Raw genomic sequence first — 25,353 nt, forward strand, 5'->3', positions numbered from 1 at the left:
TTAAATAATATTAGTAGTAGGGGTGCCTATGTGGCTTAGTGGGTTAAGCATCTGCCTTCAGCTTGGGTCATGATCTCAGGGTCCTGGGATCGAGCGCCACATCAGGCTCGCTGCTCGGCAGGGAGCCTGTTTCCCCCCTTCTGTCTGCTTGCCTCTCTGCCTACTTGTGATCTCCCTCTCTGTCAAATAAACAAATAAAATCTTAAAAAAAATAATAGTAGTAGTAAATATTATTAGTTAAAGAATAAAAGGGGACATGATTCAAAATGCAACAGAGATTATAAGGATAATAAGATAATATTTGGAATGACTTCATGTTGTGTGAAAACTTAGATAAAATGGACAGATTCCTATAAAAATATAACTTTCTGAAACTAACCCCAGTACAAATAGAGAATACAACAAATATATAACCATTAAAGAAAGTGAATCAGTAGTCAGTGACGATCACACATGAATGTGCAGACACACCTACCAGGACAAAATAGATTTTCAAACAAGTTCTACAAATTTTTCAAGAAATAGGTATGTTTCATTTTCACAAATTCTTTTAGGAAAGAAAAAAAGTGGGAATATTTCACAACTCATTTTATGAGGCTGGAATAAACTTTGATACTAAAACCAGACAAGGACAATATGAAAAAGGAAAAGTACAGGCTAATCTAACTCACAGATGAAAAATCTTGAATAAAATATTAGCCAGTTAAACTTAGCACGTATATAGTGGCTTAACATGAGAAAATCTATTAATCTGTAATCTACTATATTAATGAACTAAAAAAAGAAAATCCACATAATCAAAATAGATTCAGGGCAAGCATTCTAGAAAATTTAACATCCATTAGTGTGAGAAAATTCTTCCCTAGCCTTCTGAAGGGTATAGACAAAAACCTACAATAAATATTACTTTTAATTGGTAAAACCACAAAAATATTTCCTTTGAAGTCAGGGGCAAGGCAGCAGGGCCAACACTCTTACAGCTTTCAATGGGACATCCTGAGCAAGGTGGTAAGGAAGAGGTGGGACAGCAGGAAAGAGTTGTAATAATTGGGGGAAAAAATAACAAATTATTTTTATTTGCAGACAAATTGTCTAGAAAATCCAAGAAAATCTACAGACTAACTCTTGGCCCTAAATTTCAAGATTCCTTGGTAAAGATTAATAAGCAAACATCAATACTATTTATATAAACCCGCAACAACCTATTAGGAAGTATTTTATACACGTATTATATAGTCCGCATGTGCTACTATGTTAATTTCAGGTATATGACATAGTCATTCAACATTCTATACATTTATAACATGTTGACCATAAGTGTAGTCATTACCTGTCTCCATACAAAGTTATTATGAAATTATTGACTATATTCCCTGTGCTGTACTTTTCTTCCATGTGACTTATTTTATAAATAGAAATTTGTACTTCTTAATCCCCTTTAAAAATAAAGGGGATTAAGAAGCCACTGGGTGGCTCAGTGCGTTAAAGCCTCTGCCTTCGGCTCAGGTCATGATCCCAGGGTCCTGGGATCGAGCCCTGCATCGGGCTCTCTGCTCCTCTCTCTCTCTCTCTCTCTCTGCCTACTTGTGATCTCTGTCTGTCAAATAAATAAATAAATAAACAAAATCTTAAAATATATATATATATATATGTTTAAAAGACTGTATTCGTAGTTGTAGCAAAAGCCAGGAAGGGATAAATCTAATAAAAGATGTACAAAATCTTTTTGGAGAAAATTATAAAATTTTATGGGAAGATATAAAAGAAAACATCATAAATGTTTATTGGTAGAAGACTCTGTATCATAAATGTGTCCGTTCTCTTCACTTGCATCCCAGTTGCTCTACATACCCAGTGTTATTCCAAGAAAAACTGTAAGTTCCTACCACAAACCTTAGCTGATTCTCCAACTCTTGAGAAAGAAGGAAGAATTGGATCTTAAAGGAGAAAAGGGGTGAGGGATTCATCTTATCTTTTTTTTTTTTTTTAAGATTTTATTTATTTATTTGACAGACTGAGATCACAGAGAATCAGGCGGAGAGAAAGGAGGAAGCAGGCTCCCTGCTGAGCAGAGAGCCTGATGCGGGGCCTGATTCCAGAACCCTGGGATCATGACCTGAGCCGAAGGCAGAGGCTTTAACCCACTGAGCCATCCAGGCACCCCAGGATTCATCTTATCTTATAGCAAGCAAGTCTTATAGCAAGACTTCAATCTATAACAGTAGAGACAGTGCAGTACTGATCTGAGGATGGGCCAGAATGCCCATAAACAGGCCTACAAGTATATGGAATCTTGTGTTTGAATAACTAAGCTCTTAGAATCACCGGTGGGGTGGGGGAGGAGTTGGGGAGAATGGTATATTTGATAAAAGGTGCTGGGACAACTGACTAGCCATATGGGAAAAAAATTAAATTGAATCCCTGCACGCCACCAGATATAAAACCAAAATGTAGGATTTTATAGTGTTTCAAAATGGGAGTGCTAAGTACCCAGAAGGGAAAGCACAGGGCTAAAAAAATCAAATCTGGACTCCCATCCTCATCCCAGGGTCAGTTACCGATGGGTCTTCAGAGAATGTTCTATTTTACTAAACAACTACAGTGAAGTTTAAAAAGGCCCAGGTCTCTTGAGAATGATTATTATGTAAAAACATGGGCAAATGCATAATTTAAAGACAGTTCTGAAATTTAACATCTTGCTTTGTGTAAACATGACAAGTGAGTATATGAGCCCAAATTCAGTCGCACAAGTGAAATCAAATAATCAGGTCAGATCAGACTTTCTAAGCAATGCTGCCCTTTCTGAATTATAGTCCTTAAGTGCTATTTCCAAGTATACTAGAAAATTCATCATGTTTTGTAATATAGTTCTTGATCTCCAATAAGCTAAGAGGAATTTTTGTTTATCCTGTAAAAACCCCAGGATAACTCACAACTCACCAAAGAACTAAGGTGACTTACAATGGATGAGTTTAGAATCACATTAGGAATAAACGGGAAATGGGGTCATTAGTTTTACATCATTTATTTTGAACATGGGCCACTAGATTTTTTTTTTTTTTTTTTTGCTGGGGTAAGAAGCAAAAATAGGATTCCTTGCAAGCTGCACACACACAAATATTAAAGATAACCCCAAATTTAAGCCTTAGCATTTGTTTAAGGTTACTTCATTTTCCTAGTCCACCTACCTGAATATTCTGGCAATATTGGTGCAGACATCCTTGTCAGCCATGTACTGTCCCATCACCGAGCAGAGCTGGGGAAGGGCCCCGATGCTCAGCAACTTACTTCTTGCTGGTGGTGAATCAACCAAGTTTCTCAGTGTAGCCGTCATCTAGGACAAAAGCGTGTTTGTGCCATTTTGGTTTTTTAATTGGAAAATACAGTAACACGAATCCGTACCACAAAATTCATCCTACAAGCTTCATTAAATCAGTAGTAAAACCAAGTAAGCCCCTGTTAGGCCTCTCCTACCAGACAACATGGGCCTGAGGACAAATGGCATGAATAAAAAAAAAAAAAAAAAAAAAAGAATGCAAAGAAAGCCTACTTTGGTTCTAAGGCAAAGAATGAGAAGTTCATATTAATAAGCAATTAGTACACCAAAACCCTAGGGTTAAGTAATCATCATCTGGGTGTGTTAGCTGTCTCTCATAAGACTTTCACTTGACCCTGAGACATGACACATCAGTTCCACAGATTAGAAACCTCTCATTCTATAGGCTTAAGAGTAGCATCAAATAATGTTCTGGCCAAAGGATATTTTTTTAAAGATTTTATTTATTTTATTTGTCAGAGAGAGAGAGAGAGCGCAAACAGGGGGAGCAGCAGGCAGAAGGAGAAGCAGGATCCCCGCCTAGCAGGGAGCCCGGCGTGGGACTCTATCCGAGGACCCTGGGATCATGACCTGAGCTGGAGGCAGATGCTTAACGGACAGAGCCACCCAGGCATCCCTGGCCAAAGGAGATTTAAGACTGTTAGTTTCATTCTCTTCCAAGAGACAAGTACTGATTTCTTGAAATTTTGTCTTTTTTTTAAAAAAAAATTATTTATTTATTTATTTGAGAGAAAGAGAATGAACAGGGAGGGGGACAGAGGGAAAAGGAGAAGCAGAAGCAGATTCCCCACTGGGCCAGGAGCCCGACATGGACTAGATGCCAGGACCCCAGGATTATGATCCGAGCCAAAGGCAGACGATTAACAAACTGAACCACCCAGGCACCCCCAAATTTGTCTTATTTTGTAAAAAATGCTCAGGAAAGCTATCTTTGTCTGAAAGTGGAGAAGAGAATGGGGCACCTGGGAGGTTCAGTCAGTTAAGCATCTGCCTCTTGGTTTTGTTTCAGGTAATGACCTCAGAGTCATGAGATCAAGCCCCATGTGGGGTTCCACACTCAGCTCAGTGGGGAGCCTGCTGGAGATTTTCTCTCTCTGCCCATCCCCCTGCTTTCTCCCTCTCTCTCTGAAATAAGTAAACAGGTTGCCTGGGTGGCTCAGTCCGTAAGCATCTGTCTTTGGCTCAGGTCATGACCCCAGGGTTCTGGGATTAAGCCCTGCATTGGGTTCCCTATTCTCCCTCTCCCTCTGCCTGTCTCTCCCCCTGCTTGTGTGATCTCTTTCTCTCTCTCTCTCTCTCTCTCTGTCTGTCAAATAAATAAATAAATAAATAAATACATCTTTAAAAATAAGTAAACAAATCTGCAAAAAAAAAGTAGAGAACAATCCCATAAATCCAATTTACTAAAGGTAAAGGTCAGAAAAACCAATGTTTCCGTTCTCTAATACTTTCGACACTTAGTGTGCTCTTTCCTCATGGAACAGGATGAGGCAGGCTTTTGGTGAAAAAGAGTCCGCTCAGGGGCACCTGGGTGGCTCAGTGGGTTAAAGCCTCTGCCTTCAGCTCAGGTCATGTTCCCAGGGTCCTGGGATCGAGCCTGCATGGGGCTCTCTGCTCAGCAGGGAGCCTACATCCTCCTCTCTCTCTCTCTGCCTGCCTCTCTGCCTACTTATGAGCCCTGTCAAATAAATAAATAAAATCTAAAAAAATAAAAAATAAAAAAGAGTCAGCTCAGGAGCTGGACACCTGGTCAAACCCCAGCCCCACCACCTACTAGCCTCGATTAGCAAGTGAACCTCCCAGGGAACCGTTTCCTCCTCAGAAAAGTGGGCATGGTGCCAGCTCCCTGGAGTTGTGAGGATTCGACGAGATGTGGGAAGGGCATTGCCAATCCCCATCACCTAACAGGAGTCAAACATCATCAAGGCTCCCCTCTTGGTGTTGTGTGACTTTACACCCAAAATGCAGAAGAGGGATCACGGGCCTTCGAGTCAGATGACAGAGATTCGAGTCTTGAATCTCTCTCTGGTGACGTGACTGCGGCCCCCACTCAGCGTTCCTCTTCTCCCACTTTCTCACCTGTGAAAAGCAGCTACAGTCTCTGCTCCCCTCCTGGTGTGGTTGTAAGTAGACAATGGAAACATGTAACAATGTCTCTGTGTACTGTAAAGCCTTATGTAAATATAAAGCTTCATTATGGCCATCGTTAATCAACTTTAAAAACAATTAAGATACATATGTTTGATTACTTTTCCTTTGTCACCACAGCAAGATAAATATAACTGACTCCCTTAAAAGCAGAGAAAATAAAAATAATGCTTCAAGTAAACGTGTTCAGGTCTTTTGAAGTCAATTCCATTATATAGCAATTCAGTAAATTACTCCCTGAAAGCTTCAGCATCCAAAATATCGGAGGGGAAAACAAACTTCTCGAGCATTCTACTTAACTGTGGGTCTAAAGCACGGTTTCCCAGCTAAGGAATGGTCTTCTGGGAAGGCTAATACGTCATTTTAGGCTTTTCAGGCCATCGCCACCATAACGTGGAAAATTCTCATCATCTGACCCTGGCTCTACCTGTTCTCCTTCTCTAGAGGTAGCCTGGTGGTCAAGTGCAACTGGATTACATCAATCCCAGGAATGACTCACAAGTGTCCGCACCAGGAGTCCAAAGAGCCCAGATGCCCGTGTGAATCCTGACCTGAAGTCAGGCAGCCGGAGGCCGTGCAATACCCATTTGAACCATCACACACAGAAACCCGCCCTCTTCCCTCGGCTTCACGGATTGGGGACTTCAATCTACAACCATCCTTTCGCTCCCCACATCCAACGTCTGGCAAGGCACCATCTCAGCAAAAGGGATGGTAGTGCTCTCAGGAGGTTTTATTTTCTTGTTTCGACCTCAGTTTTTTCCTCTCTTTCTACTATTTTTCTCATCTCATTACAAAAAGTTAAAACAGGGCGCCTGGGTGGCTCAGTCGGTTAAGCACCTGCCTTTGGCTCAGGTCATGATCCCAGGGTCCTGGGATCAAGTCCTGCTTCCGGCTCCCTGCTCTGTGGGGTGTTTGCTTCTCTCTCTCCAACTGCCCTTCTCCGCTTGTGTTCTCTCTGTCAAATAAATAAATAAAATCTTAAAAAAAAAATAAAGAAGAAGAAGAAAAAGAGGAGGAGGAGGAAAGGAAGGGACAAGGGAGCAGAAAAGGACTTTCTCCTTTAAGAAGCCTCTGGCAAGAAAGGGCGGGCGTGGGGGGGTGGGGGGTGGGGGCGGGTGTTGGTTAGAAGAGGCCTGAGCTTAAAGCCCTGAGGGCTGGGGATCGGGAGGAGGTCACCAGGCTGAGGCAGCCTAGCAGGCTCCCCATTTTGAGAGGCAGGCTGAGAGCCAGGAATCTCACTGCGGGGGTGGACGGGAGGGGGGTTCTGACTGCCAAGCACAGACAAGGGGCTGTTTCTGGGAAAAATGTATAAAGATCGGTAGGAGGAGAGTCTCGTTAAATACTGTGGTAACAGTAAAGACGAATTTCTAGTCAACCCACTTAACTTGCAACCTTGCTCCCACTTTTAACAGAGATATATTTGCGGAAATCACAAATGAGTTTTCCTGCCCTCCCCCTCCCCGCCAGGAAAGCCCACCCACTGGGCCTGCCCCCAAAGCAGGAGTTCACCAAAGTCCAAGCTTTAAGCTTGCAGAAGTGGACAGGGCTCTTAACTTTCCATTCGAATTTATATGGTTTCTAACTCTGCTTAGTTATGTACTTTTCTGTTTTACTGTCTATAAACTTTTAAATCATCTCAAATCCTTTAGGACCGAAGAAGAAATGCGGGTTAGATGATTTTATCGATGTCTGTTGAGCTTCCAAAGGGCTCTCTGGAGCAGTTTCCACGTGTCATCCCACCAAGAAAGAAAAAACAGAAAAGCATGTTTCTGGGGCGCCTGGGTGGCTCAGTGGGTTAAAGCCTCTGCCTTTGGCTCAGATAGTGATCCCAGGGTCCTGGGGTTGAGCTCCCCTCTGCTCAGTGGGGAGCCTGCTTTCTCCTCTCTCTCGCTGCCTGCCTCTCTGCCTGATTGTGATCTCTGTCTGTCAAATAAATAAATAAAAATCTTTAAAAAAAAAAAAAGAAAAAGAAAAAGCATGTCTCTTTTTTTTTTCCCATCTCCTAATGCGTGACTGCGTGGGGCAGCGAGGCGAGTAGAGGGAAGAAGAGAAAAGAAAATACCGAACTGATCATTTACAAAGATGGCTGATGGGAATTTTGGTGTCCTTGCTTCTTAGCAGCTGTTAGAGGATGTCTGAGGCATCACCCTTCATTTTCGGTATAAGCCAAGAAAGAAGCATTGTGGTGGGATTCTGGTTATTAATCTGCTCCTGAAAACAGACCAAGCTACACTGTAGAACTTTATGGTGCTCATCTTTTTGCTGAGGCAGCTTCTTCTTTCTGGGTCCCCAAATTTCCTTGGTCACAAGAGGTACTGGGCCCCACCTTCAATCAGAATTTCTAAGCAAAAATGTCCGAAGAGTTTGACAAAAACCCTAGCGTTGAAAGTTCTCACTGCATCCTCAACACTGGGAGATGCATTATAAAGGGAAGAATTATACTGAGAAGTGATTAGATAATTCATCAAGGCGTTTATAATTTATAAACATCATTTTAGTATAGCAAAATTAGAATTAAAAAGCATCTGTTTTTTTTTTTTTCAGATTGATTATAGGCATTTAGTTATTGATCTCTGATTGTGTTTTCAACTATCAATTAAAAAACCTGGGGTGTCTGGGCGGCTCAGTCATTAAGCGTCTGCCTTTGGCTCAGGTTATGATCCCAGGGTCCTGGGATCCAGCCCTGAGTCGGGCTCCCTGCCTGTTTCTCCCTTTCCTACTCTCCCTGCTTGTGTTCCCTCTCTTGCTGTCTCTCTCTGCCAAATAAGCAAATAAATCCTTAAAAAAAAAAAGAAAAAGAAAAAGAAAAGAAAAACCTTAGCAGATGCAAGAAATCGTTGTCTTAAAATATGAGACCCTCCTGATCGATATCATGAGACTTAAGGATGGCAAAACAAGCCCGGCAGCTGGGGCCCCATTCCGGCATGTTCTACTGCAGTGGGATGGGTGCAAGGCAGGATGGGCGCAAAGTGGTTGATTTGAGCCTCTGCACACTGCTCATTTCCAGAGTGGCTGGCCCTCTCTCTTCCCTTTGCATTTTTCCTCTATCAGAATCCTCAGTCTCCAGGGAGCCCACCAGCTTCTGCCCTAGAAGGCATTCAGCCACCAGAGCTGCCCCAGAGCACTAAGGGCTTGGAGCTCACAGCTCACCTTAGAACTCCTAGTTCAGTGCATTACAAGTTAAGCAGTCTTTTTTGGCTAGCCTAAGAACGTCACCATCAATCATGATATTGTTCCTTGGAGGAACATTTTCCCAATGTCAGAAAACCAGCTTTCAAAGAAACGTCTGGAACATAGTGCAATTAAAAACCACACCATCAATAGTCTGCAAGTTATTATGTTTTCCTTTCCCAAAATCAGCATGAGGATTCAGTTTTATTTACTTTTATACATTGACTGTGATTATGGAAAGAATTTGAGCCGCTTTATGGTTTATAGAGCTACCCTGTAAACTTGATCTCATTTGCTCCCTAAATCAGGCCCATGAGGCAGACAAGAAAGGTATTATGAGTCCCACTTTTCAGATGAGGAAACCAAGTCTCAGGAAGTCCACCAGCCACCAGGTAGGTGGGCATTCTAAGCTCTGATTCCTTGTCTCGTCTCCTCCGTTCCACTTGGCTGTCTCTAGAAGCATTCACTTTATTTCTCAATCATCTGGAACATGCATAACCAAAATCCCTCGAGCTTTATCCCAACCTCACTGCCAACTGCAAAATGCTTCCCTTCCCACTGATGATGTGAAAGAATGAATACAGCCACCAGAGACCGCAAACAGTGTCAAATGATTTAAGAACCAAAGCCACACCATTTTCCAACCTCAGCAAAACCATCTCCCTCTATTAATAAAAGTGCATTCATTTTCTGGATCTGTGCCCATGTGCGACCACATATATGCCCAAACCAGAGCCTCTGTGGTAACCGGAGGAGTTTCGTATTGTCTCATGGCTGGTTCATACAGTTCTGGCTGAGACGAGAGGCAGCAACGACAAGATGCCACTGTACCCAGGAAATTCCTAAGCTAGCACCCTAAATTCCTAAGCAATTTATTGGAGTTAAGATCTATGCATATGAAATTAATATTAACTCATAATCCTTTATAATGCTTGGCGCCTGGCCGTGGAGCCCATTTGGCACCTTCCTACTATGGGGTCCTACTTCCGCAGGAAATGGTTCTGTCCTCCTCAGACCCCCAGAGCCCTATTCTGGGACTCTCTTCCATACTTGCCTCTGTTCGTTACTCTCCAGCTCCTGCTGGAGGGAAATGAGTCTGAGAAAGATAACATAATACCGAGAACTACCAAGTACTAACACCGATTTTCCCCGATTCCACGTTAAAGTCACTGACATTTCTTTATTGCCACAACTAATTCGTCTACAACGAAGAGACGAGGTTGAACGGTCATGACAGCAATTAAGAAGAAAATGTCTCTCCCTGGAAACCACAGGCATAGGAAAATTTACTTCCCAATGCTTGAGGCTCCTTGTGAAGAGATATTCTTAATCATGATACTCCTGGCCACCATCGTTCCTCACTTCCTGACTGCGGAGTATGAGGTTCTCTCCCTTGCTCCTCCTGGGGCAGAAGCATCTTGTGATGGGGGGGGGCATGTCTAATCCAGGGGTTCAGGATGAGAATGGCAGCCTGCTTCCTCTATAAATTACAGCTTTCAATGTGGTGATCATCTTCTCCCCGACCCATTTGCCTTTGTTTCTCTCTTATTTCCAAGTTCAAAACCCAAGGCATTACATTGTAGGTCTGGGGTGTCTGAGTCTCCCCAGATCTTTAGATATGCCATCCCTAGAAAGTTTGAGGGGAACACGAGTTACCTGTTCACAGGCCCTTCCCAGGAAGGGGAGGAGACGTGGAGAGGAAGGGCCAGAGCTCTGACTGCCTACTCTCTCCTGCGAGCTGGGTGAGGAAGTTCTTAGCTAAAGAACGATACCGCTATTCCTTCCAGAAAACAAGCTTCCTACGTAGCAAATAGCGGTCCCCTGCCCACTAGCAAGTGTATCATTACAAAATTAGCAAGCCTAAGAACCAATACCAAAGATTGGGACCAAGAAAGTTGTATCCTGTCTCAAAAACAATATACCATAAGCAAAATGAGCCAGAAATAGTACTCTAGTCAGCAACATTGTACAATTTGCTGGTTTTAATAATGTGCTGTAGTTATGTAAGATGTCACCATTGGGAGAAACTGGATGATGGGGACACAGGACCTTTCTGTACTATTTTTGCAACATCTTGTGAACCTATACTTAGTTCAAAATAAAAGTTACAAAAAAAAAAAAAAAAGCCAGACACAAAAAAGCACACACTGTATGTTCCATTTATTTTAAATTCCAGAACAGGCAGCGCTTATCTATGGTAAAAGGGATCAAAAAAAAAAAAAAAAAAAAAGTTTCCCTTTGTGGGGAAGGAGAGTGGGAATTAATTGGAAAGAGGAGGAAGGAAATTTCTGGAGTGACAGAACTCTTCTGCATTTTGATAGGGGTGTGGATTACATAGCTGGATGTTTTTGTCAAAACTCATCAAACATATAAGATCTGGGCATTTCACTGTATTAGAAAGTATATGCAATTAAAACAACAAGAAAATAAATGACCTCATTTCCTATTCAAACAAAATCTTCAAAAAAGATGCTTTAAAAATATTTTTTATTTATTTTTTAAAGATTTTTTTTTTTTTAATTTGTGAGAGAGAGAGGAAAAAAAAAAAAACAAGCAGGGGGAGGGGAAGATGGAGAAGCAGGCTCTCTGCTGATGCAGGGCTCAATTCTGGGACCCTGGGATCATGACCTGAGCTGAAGGCAGATGCTTAACCAACTGAGCCAGCCAGGTGCCCCTAATTTTTTTTCTGCTTAATCATCAAATCTCCAATAAAATTAGAAGAATTTAAGAAATATTTTTAAAAAAGAATTTAAGAAATATAACTATGGGAATATTTGCTTTCATAGGTATGCAATTTATTTCCTTCAACAGCCAGAGAAAGTTTCCATCAGGTAGAAGTTATTGCCTTGGTTCTGATTTTATGGTCTGAGAGGTAGGCTTCCCATAGGCAAGGGTAAGCCAGAGAAAGGGAGTTAACATACTTTCCTACTTAAGTCTGCACACTCATAATAATAATTAACTACCTAAATATGTATTAATCTCTACATTTTAAAACTATAAAATGTAACTAAAGAAAGATTTAAACTGTACAGTTGTTAATTACTAACATAAGGTAAATCACTGCTTCATTGAATCTCCAGACTTTAGTCAAAGGCATCTCTTAAATTTCCCAGAATCTTGGGGCACCTGGGTGGCTCAGTGGGCTAAAGCCTCTGCCTTCAGCTCGGGTCATGATCTCAGGGTCCTCGGATTGAGCCCCGCATCAGGCTCTCTGCTCAGCGGGAAGCCTGCTTCCCTCTCTCTCTCTCTGCCTGCCTCTTTGCATGCTTGTGATCTCTGTCTGTCAAATAAATAAATAAAATCTTTAAAAAATTTTTTTTCCCAGAATCTTGAAGCGGGAACAGTTGGCTCTGAGACTTGGGCTCCATTAAGTACCCAGAATCCCAAGCTGCTGATACAATACCCCCTTCCAATTTTAGTTTCTATTCAGTATGGTTCTCCACATACATTCTCAAAGACAGAAAAATGAAAAAGATCCTACATTTGAGATTCACCTCTAACTCTGTCACCTTAATTTCTTGTGCTTAACTTTTTTTCTCCTCAGAAGAAATGGCTCTTTGAAGCTTCAGGTTTTGGTAACTCTGATCTTACTTTGTTTAATACAAATTTCTGCTGAATGCCAGCTTGTACCAGCTGTGGGCCATGTCCTATTCTGTAGTGCTTTCATAGGTCAGTTCATTTAATTTTCCCAACTACTCATGAAGATGGTCCTTCATCTGGGTGACTCAGTAAAGTCAGCTCAGGTCATGATCCCAGGGTCCTGGAATCAAGTCTACCTCAGGTCAGGTCATGATCCCAGGGTCCTGGAATCAAGTCTACCTCAGGTCAGGTCATGATCCCAGGGTCCTGGAATCAAGTCTACCTCAGCTCAGGTCATGATCCCAGGGTCCTGGAATCAAGTCTACCTCAGGTCAGGTCATGATCCCAGGGTCCTGGAATCAAGTCTACCTCAGCTCAGGTCATGATCCCAGGGTCCTGGAATCAAGTCTACCTCAGCTCAGGTCATGATCCCAGGGTCCTGGAATCAAGTCTACCTCAGCTCAGGTCATGATCCCAGGGTCCTGGAATCAAGTCTACCTCAGCTCAGGTCATGATCCCAGGGTCCTGGAATCAAGTCTACCTCAGCTCAGGTCATGATCCCAGGGTCCTGGAATCAAGTCTACCTCAGCTCAGGTCATGATCCCAGGGTCCTGGAATCAAGTCTACCTCAGCTCAGGTCATGATCCCAGGGTCCTGGAATCAAGTCTACCTCAGGTCAGGTCATGATCCAGGGTCCTGGAATCAAGTCTACCTCTGCCCCTGCTCCCTGTGTGTGCTCTCTATCTCTGTTAAATAAATAACTAAAATCTTAAAAAAAAAAAAAAAAAAGATGGGTCCTCTTTTTTTTTTTTTTTTTTAAAGAGATTTTATTTATTTACTTACTTGAGGGGTAGAGAGAGAGAGTACCTGTGCACAAGCTGGGGGAGGGGCACAGGGAGAGGGAGAGAATCTCAAGCAGACTCCAAACTGAGCCCAGAACCCAACTTGGGGCTTGATCTCATGACCTGAGCCAAAATCAACCAGATGCTCAACCGACTGAGCCACCCAGGCACCCCTCAGCTGGTCGTTGAAAGATGAAGGAAGGAAGGTTCAGAGACTGAGAAGCACTGCCGGGGGCAGAGCTGAAAGGCCAGCTCAGGCCTTTCCCCTCTTCACTAGGGAGCCCTGTCTCAATAGCAGGTAAGAAACCAAATGGACCATCGGGCTCTCAAAGATGCGGTAGAGGAGGAGTGGGACACAGAATACAGCAGCAAATTCAGATCAGTCAAAGCAGGAACTTTATGCTAGGCTTATGCTTTTTAAAAATCAACTGTACCAGAACACCTTTTAATTTAAAGATGCAGAGATAAAAACTCAGGCAAGCTTCAAAGAGAACATGGACCACTAGCAGCATGACTCCATCCCGCCCGCCTGCTCAAACTTCTCCACACAAAGGAGCAGAAGTCCTCTTCCCATGGGTACCATCCACAGCATTAGCCAAAGCTGACCAATCCAATCCATGCTTTTAAGATCTCTGCTCTCCTATACATTGTCCTTTCTTCATTTTCTGGCTACTTGTTTTTTTCACATTCCACAAATTTGGCCATTTCATAGAATCTGTTCTCAGCGCTCCTCTAGAATCTTTCTATATTCTCCCCTTGAGTAGCTGCATTGCTTTCTTGACTTCAACTATTGCCTCCATGCAGATGACCCTACATCTGTTTTCTTAGCTTTACTGTCTCTGCTAAGCACTAGTCTCTAATTCCAGTCACTTACCGGACCGCCCCACTTGGCTCTTCTGCCGGCATCTTCAAGTTTCCAATGAAGATTAGTTATGTAATTTCCTCCTCTCACCAAATCAGTTCCTTGTATAACTCTCTAATTTCTCATGGTAATAATATCATTTTCTGAACCATCTAGGCTCATAATGTCTGACTCATCTCTCTTTGCTTAATTCACTTTCCTTTTCCCCAAACTCAAGCCAAGGTGAAGGAATGGAGCAGGGAGTGACGAGGGCCAGGGTGACCGACATCACCGAGAAATGTCCTCTTAGAAAAAGGAAGAAGATGACATGGGAGATGTACTGAGCAAAGGAGGGGGAAAGATTAGGATCAGAAGGACCCTCTGGGGGACGGTTGCAGACCTCAAGAAGTGAGCCCGGCAGGAGAGGTAGGGAGGGAAATAAAACCATGGTATCCGGGTGTTGCAAAACAGTCTAACTTCAAAGATGTATCTGAAGCAGGGTAAGAATATACTTCTCTAAGGATTGAACTCAAAATCAAATGAGGCAGGCTGTAAAGAAGAAAGGCTGGGAATACAAAGGAATAAAAACATAGGAATGTTAGTTCAAGACCATCTGGGTCTTACCAGTTACATTATATATCTATAAATGACCTAACTGCAAATGTGATACCTTGAGATTTTCTTCAATAACAGTAAAGCAGCTTCCTGCGCGGTGTTCTCGGAACACCAGAGGACAAACGAGACACCAGAGGAATCAGGGGTTGGTTGTGATGATGAATTATCCAGAGGGTCTTCTCCATTCCCCTGGAACGGGGCACGAAGGAGGCGACAGCAGACTTTCTGATGGAGGCAACTCCAGCCGTTTTCCTGTGTTACAACCTCCCCAATGTTAGCCTCAGAAATCAGAGAGGAGCCCTGACACCTCCTGATAATCCATTCCAGGACACTGACAAATCCCTGCTTCTGTCGGTCACCTCCTGGGGTGATGCAATCCGTTACTGTCCTGTAGGGGGCCTTGAGTTTTACTTGGCCTTTCTTTTTCTCCCAGTTTTGGGGAGCTCTCCTGAAATTCTAGTATTCCAGAATTCAGTAAATGTGCACGGTTTAACTTTCTTCACTCTTGCAATTTTACAGACAGTCATATCTCCAGACTGGAAGTATTAATACTTCCACTTGGGGTGCAGGTGGTGGCCCTCACACCCCCCAAGCAGCAACACTCAGCCTCTTAAAATGCTATTATGCATCTGATTGGCAGAACTTAAGGCAGCAATGCACCTGTGGAAATGCCATGCTTTTGTAGAAGAACAAGGCATCAGAATACCATAATCTGGACACAAGAATCTCCAAAGAGTAGGCCCCTACTGGCAGCTCTCTTGTCCTCCACTATCTTCCCCACTACCCAGGATACGCTTGGCACAGAGGAGCCCCTCTCCCATCATCCGTGAAATGAATGTCTCTTGATTTCGGCCATACAGTGATAAACACAAACACGAATACACAATTGTGTGTGTGTGTGTGTGTGTGTGTGTGTGTGTGTGTGTGGTGTGTAAAACTCAAGGCCCCCTACAGGTCACGTGTGTGTGTGTGTGTGATAAAGAGAGCCTTTAACATAGAAACAACATAAAGAAAGAAATCTCAAAACTTCAGTATTTTTTCCTGTAGGTCGCGTTAGCTCAGGTGCTGTGGAGGAGCTTTTCTTCCACACCCATTCCTGGACCTCATTCCTTTAGCTCTATGATAATCTGCCTCAAATCTAATAACTTAGCAATACTTCTTAACTGAGGCTACTGTGTGTGAGATCTTAGCCTTCCAATCTGTTCCCACCCCTGATACATTCTCTTCCCATCACTTTTCAGCATTTTGGTCGTGATCAGTTTCCTGTCTCATGCACAGTCATCCTTCTGCCGCTCTGATCTCACCTCCTCCTCCCCCCACACCCACTTCCAGCGACTTCTCCAAGTCCACACTGTACGGCTCGGTGTTTGAGACTCAGGGCTGTGGCCTATGAATCTCACGGATTCTCACGGAACCCCTCTGTTCTGGACTGACCTACCTCCTCAGTATGCCCCAAACACACCTTATCTCTTTCCCTTTGTGCCGGTTTCCCAAACCCTATACAACTTTCAGGCTCCAGCTTCCAGACGTCCAAAAGGGCAGCTTTAGGGAAACACAGTGACTCTAGCATTTGCCCCAGATGCTGGAGTGTACAGTTTTGTAAGAGGAGGTCCCCAGAAAGTATGCTAAAGTTACTGAGGTTCTCCAGGATGAAAGTCATGAAAGAGAGGCTCTCACAACTGGCCAGTGTTGCCTGTCTTTGTCTTTTTGGCCCTGCTACGTGCTCTCTGGCTCATAGATATTTTATTGGTATAGCCACAATAATTAACTGATTTTTTTCTACTGAACAAAGTTGCTTTAAAAAAATGTCTCACGAACTAGAGTTACTGAGTTCCACAAACTGGTGTGAACAAACAATCCCGCACGTGGCCAGACCTGTTTGGTCACACGTGCACACAAGCGGGCTAGTGATGAGCCAGTCAGCCTCACACATTTACAGGAGCAGATTTTCACCTGCTCTTCTCGTGAACACATGTGGCTTACGTCTCATCCATCATGTGACACGAAACAACTTTTCTTCAATTTCATGAAAGAGGAGGGAATGTCCAAGTCAGGGGGCCCTCCAACGATATCTCCCCCAGGTCTGTAAACACACACACACACACACACCCCACACACAAAGTGACACTGTACAGCTGATGCAAATGGGGCTTGGTGACCATGGTGGGAGCCCGTTCTCAGGCAGTGGCCCTTCCTCCTGCTGGACTGTGCCCCAGGGAGAAACCTCAGGCATGTACAGGCTGCCCAAGCCAGATCCTTGGCAGCTTCAGAGGAAGCCTGGAGACCAGGACAGTGCCTGGTGAGTGGTGTCGGGCAGGGAGGAAGAAGTTACTGCAGTGTCCCTTGTCACACCCCCTAGAGGGGTATGTGGATGTCAGGAAAGGAGAGGAGTATTTAACCCAGTGAGTCAGTTTGCACTTAAAGATGTTGAATGGGGGAAAATGGGAGGAAAGAGAGGAGCACGGGGAATAGGACTGTACTTACGGCTATACCAGAGGTCCTAGCTCTGGACCGGATGTATTTTAGGTCACAATAATACTCAATGTTTCTTTATACCAAATGACCTTACTTCTACATATGGTATGTTTTATTATAAATATATAAATAAATGTAAATATAAAAATAAATAAAATACATGTATAAAAATAAAGTTATATTTATTTTTATATGTATTTTATTATATATTATTTATTATATATTATGTATTTTATTATATTTTATACATGTATAAAAATATATATGCAAATTATAATATATATTTGCAAATATATATTATAATTTGCATACATTTTTATACATGTATAAAATATAATATATTTTATATGCAAGTATATTTGCATATATGCAAGTATATTTGCATATATGCAAATATATTTGCATATATATTTTATGTATGTATATAAATGGGTTGGAAAGAGCTTTTTTAAGATTTTATTTATTTTTCAGAAATATATATATTTTATATGCAATATATAATATAAAATATTATATATTTTATATATAATGCAATATATATATTATATGCAAATATATATTTGCATGTATGCAAATGTTTGCATATATATTTTTATATATGTATATAAATGGGTTGGAAAGAGCTTTTTTAAGATTTTATTTATTTTTCAGAAAGAGAGAGAGAGAGCACAAGCAGGGGGAGCAGCAGGCAGAGGGAGAAGCAGGCTGAGCCAGAATCCTGATGCGGGACTCAATTCCAGGACCCTGCGACCATGACCTGAGCTGAAGACAGCTGCTTAACCAACTGAGCCACCCAGGCAGCCCTGGAAACAGTTTTTTTAATTAAAAGCTGCTGCATAAAAATGAAAAAGAATGAACACCCCAATGGGAGAACAGTTCAGAATCTGAGGTATAATCTTAACGTAGAATATTAGGCAGTCATTAAAAAACGTAAAATGAATCTGCAAGGGGTTCTTACTGTGTATTGTTACAAGAGAACACAGAAGTGCATAGAATATCCCATTTTTGAAAACCTATGATTGCACTAAAAGGTGCTGAGCACATCAGCGCGAACAATGTGGGTTAGAACAGAAGAAATGAGGAAGGAAGAGAATAATGGAAAATAAGCAAAGCAACTATTAAAAATAAGACAGTCCTTGATAAAAATCAAGAATTATATAAAATTATGCATATGTGAATATATATTTGCATGAAAATGCAATGGAAGACTGGTTATAAAAATGTTGGAGGTGTGTTATCTCAGGGTAAAAATATTTCAGGGGATTTTACATTCTTCCTTGTACTTTTTTACATTTTAGCAAGTAAATATAATAATTATATAACCAAAGTAACAATATTCATTGAGGAAAAATTTTGAATAACTCACTATCACTGGTAGCATGAAAATGAGGTTTCTAAGTCTTCATAGACAAAAGATGGCATATCCAGTAGAATTCTGAATCATTCACAACTAAAAGGGGTTTCCCAATCTTTTTTTTCAAAACAGAGACAGACCACAAAGTCCAAAATTAATGATCACCATAAACACTTTAAGCATCTTTAAGGCAGGTCTTAAATCTAATTTTTAACACACTCTCCCAAAGGCTCCAAGCACTCTGAGTGCTCAATCAATCCTCATTAATTGACAAGCACATTTCAAATCTCATGAATTATTACATCAAAGATGATATTATCTGACATACAAATGCTATTAAAAAGTAAAATCTCATCTAAAAATGAATATGAGAGCTGAGGCAGCTCCAGTGAAAACAGTTTAACTATGAAATTTAATCTGCCACAAAAGAAGTAATAAAAGTAACACAGAACACATTTTGTTCATCTTGCCCCTGGTCATATTAAATGTATCTAGTTTTGCTACCTTCATTACTGTAGTCTCAGGCCTGAAGGTCATCTATGCAGCCCCCAACGGCCACTCAACGACATTAACTTCTACGTTTTATGGCAGATACAAGATTCATGACATTGGCTGCCCATCCTCATGAATGATACCCAGTCTTTGAAACTCTAAAGATTAAAACTCTGCCTGTTAAAATTCTGATGATAGCATGAAATCATTTTGCAGAGAGATGCTCTCCTTTTATTCTCCTAGGCCTGCTTCCCCTGCAGAGTAGCAGAAATGGATGTCGAAGCTGTGCAGAGAGATGCTTGGTGAACAGCCATGAAATAGCCTTTCCAGGGGACACACACGTGGGGTGTTGGGGGGCAATGGCTGCTTCTCTTGATCCCTAATGCCAGGTACCCCCCACCTGGCTGTAGGTAACAGCCCACCTGTTCCCTGTTACAGCCACCTGGCAGGTAATGGGTACGCGGGAACATGAAAACCCATTTGACACATTCAACCTTTTCAATTAAAATACTTACTTGGACTAGTAAGTGGCCTGAGTTAGGCAAGCAGGTGCCACATTTCTTGGTGTCATCGTTTATCTGCTTGATCAAATTCATCAATATTTCCACAGCACCCTTGCTGATCATTTCATTGAGAAATCGTGGATTTCCAGAAATGAACTTGATAGCCCCCATGCAGTATAGGAAAGCTTCCATGTTAGTCTGTAGCTCCTCACTTCTCAGGACCTCCAATAAAGATTCTGCCAAAAAGATGAATTATTACAAATGTGTTAACGACTGGAGAGAGATTATTTTAAAGCACTTGTGTGTGACCGTCAAACACAATTTGTAAAATGTTGGTCAATATTACATTCAAATGCTTGTTAAGTGTTATTCTTGTGGGATGAAGAGGGAAGCTTATCTGCAGCAGAGACAAATCTCTGTAATCATAATGACAGCAAAAGGTTGGGAATATTAATTTATAAATAAGAACACCTTCTTTTAATCAAAATGCCATTTCTTGCCTCTTACTAATATTTACCAACCTTTCTTTTTAGTTATAAAAAAGTTGCGTTATTATAGAATAATTGATAGTTGAAACAATTTAGGAGTGAAATTTCTTTTTTTTTTTTCCTTTTTCTTTTTAAAACATTTTATTTATTTACTTGAGAGAGGGACCAAACAAGAGCGAGAACGAGCAGGGTGAAAAGCAGTGGCAGAAGCAGTTTCCCTGCTGAGCGGGAAGCCCAAGGTGGGACTTGATCCTGGGACCCTGGGCTCATGACCTGAGCCGAAGGCAGATGCTTAACCAACTGAGCCACCCAAGAGTTAAATTCCAGCAAACTTTTGAGGACATACTGGTTGCTGTGTGAATGGGAAATTAATCAAGACAGGGTCTTTTAAGAAATCTCAATCACCACAGAAAACGATACTTCTAAGATAACATCCACCTGGTTCCGGAGACAACTTAAAAAACATCCATCTGAATAGCTACAACTACTAGATTTTAGGGGTAACCCAGGCAATTCTGATAAGGTGGATCATGCCTCTTTCCCATTTAATTTTATTAATGTCAGTGTGATCATTTGTCAGAATCTTTCTTTGTCCCTGTCTGCTGGCATCAAAAAAAGAGATCATTCATCCTAGGTCACAAAAAAAAAAAAAGAAAAAAAAAAGAACTCAGGGCATTTTCCTCGTTGCTGCCTTGCCTTAGATCAGCAATGCGAATTCATAAAAGATTTCTATTGAGGTAACTATTTGAGCATCTTAATTATTTAAGGGTGTACCAAGACTCAAACAGTATTAGTTAGGAAGGCAGCATGTAATCAAATTTCTCTATAGATCTGAAATACATTTGAGACACTCTGATGTCAAACGTCTACAACAGCCATCTTCCAGTTTGTCTTCCAAGTTTGAGTCATTCCTACTCCATCAAAAGCCCCCAAATTTCAATTACGTCAAATACCATTATATGTATTTCGTCCGATAATCGATCTGAGACCAGGAAATGGATTTTTAAGTAGGGAACACTTGCTAAAGTCACATAATGTTACTACAGGCATTTAAAACAAACAGCCAGGGGCACCTGGGTGGCTCAGTTGGATTAAAGCCTCTGCCTTCAGCTCAGGTCATGATCCCAGGGTCCTGGGATGGAGCCCCGAGTCGGGCTCTCTGCTCAGCAGGGAGCCTGCTTCCCTCTCTCTCTGCCTGCCTCTCTGCCTACTTGTGATCCCTGTCAAATAAATAAATAAAATATTAAAAAAAAATAAAAAAGTAAAACAAACAGCCAACAATGCTTGGCTCCAAAGATACACATTAAACAGAATGTGGAAAACACAGAGAAGGACAGAGCAAAACTAGGCATCACATAACTTCTGGATATTAGGAGAAAATTAAATATTCTAGCCACCATTAATGACAACTTCACTCCCAAAACTTCTCACTCATACGCAAGGGCCCCATGCGCTGAATGATACTCACCGAGAACGCTGTCATTCTCAAACAGAGAGTCATTCTTCTCACTCCTGCTGATTTTAAATATAAGTTTGCAGACATTAAGAAGATTCTTTCTACTCACTTTAAGCTGCAGAGAAAGAAAACACGTTTTTATTGCAGAGGGAAATAAAGACGTGCCATCATTTTTTTTTAAAATCACAAATACCTATTTTAAAAGTGCTCCAGGGTATTTTTTAAAACATAAAGAAGGGGCGCCTGGGTGGCTCAGTGGGTTAAAGCCTCTGCCTTTGGCTCGGGTCATGATCCCTGTGTCTTGGAATCGAGTCCTGCATTGGGCTCTCTGCTTGGTGGGGAGCCTGCTTCCTCCTTTCTCTTTGCCTGCCTCTCTGCCTACTTGTGATCTCTGTCAAATAAATAAATAAAATCTTTAAAAAACAAACAAACACACCATAAAGAACAAATCTAAGATTAGGCTCAGCATTTGCCATCTATAATATTTCATTAAATCATGGTAAATACAGTATAAATGATCTTTGAGGTATGCACATTCACTGATAAGCATTTATTTCTTGCTTCATAAAGTCTTATCCTTATACATGAGATTATTAGTTACTTTCTAAAGTGTATATGAGGATAAAAGGGGGGAGGATGTTGACAAGTTTAATTAAGCAGAGTAATTGCTCTAACACACAAGAGTAAAGGAAGACAGATACCAAAATTTTAGATTAGACTAACTTAGAAAAGAACCTAGTAGGGCTGAAGGAAAGTAAAGAAAGGGGGAAGCTCTGATTCTCCTTATTATTTGTATAAAAAGAACCCCAAAAAGTAATTTTTTATTAGATAATACATATATACTCATTTTTCAGACTATATCTGGAATGCTGTGAGATAATGGCAAATAGTGTTCAAAATTTAAAATTACCTTCTAAATCAGACAAAAATAGTCAAGTACATTAAACACAGGGACAATAAGGAAGCATACTTCTAAAAAAAAGACACAGTAGAGGGGGATTAGCTACATCAAAGAGTCTCAATTCGCTGTATTATTTATCTAAAGTAGTAAAAATGAAAAAATATCCTCAGTGTTCATCATTAGGGAATAATTTAATAAATTGTGGAACAATACCATTTGTATCCAGCAGTCCCAGAAAGTGTAACTATGAATACCATGTTTTAAAAAAAGACATTTAGGGGCACCTGAGTGGCTCAGTGGGTTAAAGCCCCTGCCTTCGGCTCAGGTCGTGATCCCAGCTTCCTGGCATCGAGCCCCGCATCGGGATCTCTGTTCAAGCGGGGAGCCTGCTTCCTCCTCTCTCTGCCTGCTTCTCTGCCTACTTGTGATCTTTGTCTGTCAAATAAATAAATAAAATCTTTAAAATAAATAAATAAATAATAAATTTAAAAAGACATTTATAACTTATTGTAAGATGGAAATATTAGAAGCCCTCATCGCAAGAATGTAAAATATGTTTATAGGAATGAGGTCATCTGAACAAATAAGTATATCTTATGGGTCATTATTTTATCATTAAAAAGCATCTTAAAAATTACCTTCAATATTGTTTATTAATGACTTTCTAGTTAGTTTTAAAAAAAAAGAATGGAATTTGTTCTTAAAGTTTCATTGTGGGGGCGTCTGGGGGGCTCAGTGGGTTAAAGCCTCTGCCTTCAGCTGGGGTCATGGTCCCAGGGTCCTGGGATTGAGCCCCTCGTTGGGCTCTCTGCTCAGCAGGGACCCTACTTCCTCCTCTCTCTCTGCCTGCCTCTCTGCCTACTTGTGAACTTTGTCTGTCAAATAAATAAATAAAATCTTAAAAAACAAAAAAAGATTCATTGTGTGTTTGATCCACAAATATTACTGCACTCCTGCTGTGGACCAGGCACAGGGCTGTTCGCTGTAGGAGATTCGAGGATGAGCACCGTCAGCCTGGTGCCAAGGGGCAGAGGGGGGAAGCTTTTTCCACACAGCAGTGTCCATCTGCCTCCCTGCTTTGGGCCCTGGACAGGTTATCTCAGAGCAACCTCAAAAAAGTAGTTCTTTCCGTTTTGCACCTGGGGAGTCTCTGTAAGTATTAGAAATGCAGACTCTCGGGCCCCAGATAGCTCTGCTGGATCAGAATCTGCATTTTAGCAAACTCCCTGGAGATCAGGGCTTGTGCAAGTCTGAGACTGTTGGGGAAGCATCGGAAACTGTTACATGTGGCAGGATGGCCACTCCTTCTGTTCTCAGGAGGGAAAAGGAAATGGGAATTAGGGGGGGAAAAAAAATGGAATGCTCAAGGGTTTCAAAAAAATTATTTAAAAACCCAGAAGATAGGGGCACCTGGGTGGCTCATTCCTTAAGCGTCTGCCTTCAGCTCAGGTCCTGGGATCGAGCTCCATTTCCCTGCTCAGTGGGGAGTCTCCTTCTCCCTCTCCCACTCCCCCTGCTTGTGTTCCCTCTCTTGCTGTGGCTCTCTCTGTCAAATAAATAAAATCTTAAAAATAAAATAAAATAAAAACCCAGAAGATGAGCTGACTAAAGAGAGTGGAAATAAATTCTCTATCAGTGGAAATAGATGTTGTTCTTAATACTTGAGAATATATTTAATCAGTTAACCATCTTCTGCTATACTGTGAACCTCCGTGTGTGTGTGTGTGTGTGTGTGTGTGTGTGAGAAATGTAGCACGTGTTCTGTGCTTAATAAAACGTGCTGAAGAAATGAATGATGACAACTAACCTCAATCTCTGCCCAAGTCTTCTATTTTTAGTAAAAAGTGACGAAGGGAAAATGACAACAACTCACGTCCGGGTTTTCATTAAAGATCAAACAAACAAAAACCCGACGATTTCCAAGCCTGCTATAAGGTCAGTTTACATCCAAAGCACATTCCTACACCTTCTCTTTTGGTAACTATAAAATTATGACTCTGAGACATGAATATATAGTAAGATACTAAGTCACATGCAAGGAACATGGACAACCTTACATAGAAGAGCCCTTCCTCGCACCCAGACCAGTCCCTGCCCTGTGCTTCACGTTCTGCTCTCAGCAACGTGCTGGCCCCAACTCCCCACCCCTCATCCCTCCCCACCCCACCCCTACCCTTGTTATTTCTCTGCATTTTCATAGCCTCTCCTGCTACATACAGCGCCAGGAGGGAAGACAGGGAATTTTATTCACTTGTATTCCCAGCATCAAGAGTCCCTGGCACAGAGTATGTTCTTGTACTGGGGTAGTTTACTTCTTACATTAAAAATAGCAGTCTTTTCTATTCCAAGAAAATTTGGAAAATTAAAGAGAAGTTTAAGAACACTTACACTACTACTACTACTATATATAATCACTCTTGACAGACTGGTGGGGTTTCTTTTCTGTTTTCTTTTTACCCCCTACCTAGAGTACCAGATTTTTCCCCCCTCCTGAATATATAGTTGCATTCATTGCATATATGTTTATACTTAAAAAAATTCTTAATACAGACTGATACATTTTTGTAAGATCCTTTGACACAAAGTTTAAAATTATATGACTGTCTGGCAAAACCTCCAACTAACTTAACCAAAAAAATGCAAGAAAGCAGAAGAACTGATATTATACTCCCTGAATGTTTTTGACTATAAAAATTTTTTTTAAAGATTTAATCTATTTATTTGACACAGAGAGAGAGAGAGAGAGAGAGCACAAGCAGGGGGAGCTACAGAGGGAGAGGGAGAAGCAGACTCCCCACTGAGCAGAGAGCCTGATGTGGGATTCGATCCCAGGATTCTGGGATCGTGACCATGATCGTGAGGGTCAACTTACTGGGCCACCCAGGTGCCCCTTAACTATAAATAATTTTAAATGTCTGAACTTTAATACTAAACTGGTAGTATTAGCAGAAACTAGAGAAGATATTAAAAACACCTTAGTTCCATATAACTATATATTATAATATATAATATAAAAATATATAAAAATATATATTTTGTTAGTTAGCTTTTCTTTTAACTTTTTATGATATGGTCTTTCTAAAACTTATATAGAATTCCATCACCAAGGCCTATGCAAAACAATGTCTTGTTTGGAACATTAAGGAGA

General features: G+C 41.3%; 1 protein-coding gene across 2 annotated transcripts in view; it reads right to left on the reverse strand.

Annotated features, from left to right (window-relative positions):
* Positions 1-25,353, reverse strand: part of ARMC2 (armadillo repeat containing 2) — a 112,012-nt gene that overhangs the window by 34,222 nt on the left and 52,437 nt on the right. For both annotated transcript variants that reach the window (XM_082732050.1, XM_082732051.1), the window contains 3 exons: positions 21,317-21,419; positions 19,373-19,596; positions 3,189-3,334 (listed from right to left, as the gene is read on the reverse strand). In XM_082732050.1, the coding sequence (XP_082588176.1) occupies positions 3,189-3,334; positions 19,373-19,596; positions 21,317-21,419 (473 nt within the window). The remainder of the gene's footprint in view (positions 1-3,188; positions 3,335-19,372; positions 19,597-21,316; positions 21,420-25,353) is intronic.

Source organism: Mustela nivalis (genome assembly GCF_964662115.1).
Source record: "Mustela nivalis genome assembly, chromosome: 5".
In the NCBI taxonomy this organism is placed as follows: Eukaryota; Metazoa; Chordata; class Mammalia; order Carnivora; family Mustelidae; genus Mustela; species Mustela nivalis.